We start from the raw sequence: 3,622 nt of genomic DNA on the forward strand, positions 1-3,622 counted from the left end.
ATTCCAAAGTGAAATAGCCAATAGGAATATAGCTATGCATTCCTATGGTGGTTTTTTTTTTCTTTATTCTGACGGCAGCAGAACCGCCCAGCCAATAGAAAACAGCAGAACCGCTCCGCCCAATCGCTTTCTATTTTATTTTTTCTACTTTTTTAACTGTTTTTCTATTCTGCTTTGTACCACAGAGGTACCGAGCAGAATAGCCGAGCCGACTATTCAATCACTGCTGTTCGGCATCTATGAGAATAGGCCGAACAACAGCGATTAGCCTGCCGGATGTTCGGCTCAGCCGATCCAGATGTTGGATCGGCTGAGTAAAACTCCTTCCGCACTTCGGGTCGGCCGAACATGCTGAGCATGTTTGGCCGACCCGAAGCCACACGAAGCAAGCCGATGTACAGCTGACTTACGCCTATATAAAGCTGAAATCAGCCGTACCAGCCTGATTTGAATAGCAGCGTTCGGCTCACTTCACTTCGGGTCGGTTATTCACATGGCTGCCTACGGCAGCTTATTGAATAGACCCCTTACTCTTTGGTGTCTTTTTGTAATTTGTGGAAAGTGAACTATGTAGAGATGTGGATGAAAGAGGCGGGTGTTGTGGATGTAGGGTTACTTTGACTATTGTGACTGCACTGGAAGTTGATTAACTTTACATTTAATATTTTGCCCATAGTTGGTATATCTGTTAGTATGTTATTTGCAAAAGAACTTGTTTTATAATAAATGGTGTTTTTTTTCCAATGTTGTATTCATTCAAACATGATTTCAAAATTGGCACTGTTGCTTTTTATGTTTATGGGGTTGATTTACTAAATGCAATTAGGCTGTTCACTTTGCAAGGGAATTTGAAAATTTTGGAAGGGAATTTTCTCTTAATAGTTAATGATGTGAAGCTCTGCCGACTTCCATCATCCAATCACGTGCAAGCAAAAATACTGTTTTTTTTTATTTTTCTGGCTTGTAATTGGGTACTCTGTGCAAATTCATTTTCACCACATCCCCTTACAAAGTGAACAGCCTATTTGCCTTTAGTAAATCAACCACTTTGTGCCCTGCCCCAAAAAACATACACACACCACCTTGACATGGAAATTTTCCAATTCCTCTGCAGCCAAAGTACTTACAAACTTAAGTGAATACATTGTTGCAGATGGAGGCCATACTACTTTTTGATTTCATTAAATAAAATGGTTTCATATTATTCAAGGTGCATTATTTTATTGTAGGTACTGTACAGTATATTTTACAACGTCTGATTAAGTCTTTTTAACCTTGGTAACGTTTATATTACATTTTATATGTAAGTTGCCAACCACCTGCTGTGGGTAGCATGTCATTGCTGCCAGTACCTATGCCCTTGATGCCAAAGACAGAATTCTGACATGACAGTTATAAGGAGCTAGATTTCATAAGTGACAGCATTTAATATTATATGAATGGTAACTTCTAAAAGCAGACACTACAGTTGCGAACATATTATACAAGGGATGTGATGTTAAAAACTAAAGGAATATAGCATACAGTATTCACTTTGTAAAATGTGTGTACAGTTATCTTAGTAAAGATGGTGAAGCTTTGTTCACTTCAATCATCCAATCATATGCATGCAAAAGACCTGTTTATTTTTCTTGCCTTGTACCTAAACACAACTTTACCTTATTTACTAGGCTAAGTGAAAATACACTTTGCAGAGTGACAATTTTACTGTTGCACAAACAGCTTTTATTCCTTTAGTAAAACAATCCCATAGTACTTGACAATATCATATATATATATATATGATATATATATGTATGTAAAGGTATATGTAAAGGTATTTGCAACAAAGAAGAGTGATCCAGTGGTATTTTATTGTTAAGATTGTATATATTCAAATGGTCAACCTGTATGCAGTGATACTCTTGCACAGTCGCACACTTTTATAAAATAAGACAGGTTATGAATTGTGACCATCTTGGCATGGTTGTGTGTTAGCTCTAGTTCTTGTTCTTTGTAAAGAATATAAACTGTATTACCCTAAGATTATAAAGGACACTAAAATCTAAACCAACAAAACTGGTTAAGTGAAATAACATGGACAACTGTGAACTGATAAAATACAGTTTATTGAAGAATGTGACACATGCTAAGTTCTTTCAGGGCAAGGTATCACATTAAGAAGATCCAGTTTATCTATACTTGGACACCAGGACAGAGGACACAGCAGAGAGGAACTTGTCAAAGGCAGCTTGAGCGGAAGCATTAAATTCCTTGGGGAAGTGGGCAGCCAGAGTCACCTGGATGGAGTGAGACAGCAGCTACAGGAGAGAAAACAATACAGTTACTTATGAATATTGGAAATGAGCTAGCAAGAAATTGTTGATAACTAATTTCTTTAACTTAGAAGCGTAATACAAATGATCAACTAGATTAGTGTTTGTATGAGTGATTGTGTTTTCCATTATTTCCATTTTCTGTTTGTGTCAATGTCTACCATCAATATTTATAAACCACCATTAAAACTTACTCTGAAGTTACCAGGGTCAACCCTCAAATTGTGAGCATGGAGGTCACTCAGGGCAGACAGAGCATTGTCAAGGTCATCTAGGTGATTGGCAGCATTGCCGATGGCATTGAGAACGTTTCCACCATGCCTGTTGATATCCTTGGAGCCATGGCTCAGATCAAAATGGCTGAAGTAGGTCTTGGTCTGAGGGAAGCTGAGGAACAGCCTGAATTAAAGAGAAAATTGTCATTAATTATAAGAATTAATAATGACAACATATTAAAGCTCTATTGTATAATAGCATGAAGTAACAAGTATATACATACATTGATTAACTGGATGTTTAAAAATTTAGAACGCTCAACTGCTTTTAAAATACTAGTGTGGACAGAACAAAATTGCATCATACAATAATACTTTTTTTACTGATATATATACTGATATAGTATCATTGAATATTTTTAAATTGTTTTTTTTGTTCACATAAAATACAGAATATAATTCAAAAATATAACCACTAACTACGCTACATATAGTGTACAAGAAAAGAATTGTGGAAAAGACTATGGAAAAGGTAAAAATGTATATATCATTACATAGTTTATTATCACAATTAATATATTACCTCTCTAGAGCCTCTCCTCCAATCTCTTCAACGTGGCCAGCCACCTTACCCCAGATGGAGATGATGGCAGCCTTCTCAGCCTCAGAGAATGTCATGGTTGGTTCAGGTTAGCACAGATGAACTGGACAGTACCTAACACTGCTAAGTGCTATTGCACTTTTAAAGAAGATGGATTTGAACTATGGACAATGTGCATGCCTTGCCATTGGCTATGTTTTTAGTCACTCCCAGTCTTTATCTGAAAAAAAAAAAAGAATGATGTCAGGAATCTATAGTTGCTGATACAATACTACATCTCTTTATCTCACTATACAGTGCTTACAGTATGCACAATAGAGCACACAATGTATTATGATGATAATATGCTAGCATGATAAATTTATGATAACATGTGTGACTGCTATATTAGCTCAGCAACAATATATTCTCTTAAAATGCATGACTCAATTCCCTCTTACATTTCAGTTATTAGTGAAGATTTTAAATTTATATTAAATCTATATGTTATA

General features: G+C 36.0%; 1 protein-coding gene across 1 annotated transcript; it reads right to left on the bottom strand.

Annotated features, from left to right (window-relative positions):
* Positions 1–2,171: 2,171 nt before the first annotated feature.
* LOC108798981 (hemoglobin subunit alpha-5-like) lies at positions 2,172–3,318 on the bottom strand. The gene is made up of 3 exons (XM_018570783.1): positions 3,114–3,318; positions 2,510–2,714; positions 2,172–2,300 (listed from the first exon to the last, which is right to left on the bottom strand). The coding sequence occupies exons 1-3, from the start codon at positions 3,206–3,208 to the stop codon at positions 2,172–2,174; spliced, it is 429 nt and encodes a 142-aa protein (XP_018426285.1). The 5' UTR covers positions 3,209–3,318.
* Positions 3,319–3,622: the final 304 nt, after the last annotated feature.

Source organism: Nanorana parkeri, unplaced genomic scaffold, assembly GCF_000935625.1.
Source record: "Nanorana parkeri isolate BGI_ZX_2015 unplaced genomic scaffold, ASM93562v1 scaffold1596, whole genome shotgun sequence".
Classification (NCBI taxonomy): domain Eukaryota; kingdom Metazoa; phylum Chordata; class Amphibia; order Anura; family Dicroglossidae; genus Nanorana; species Nanorana parkeri.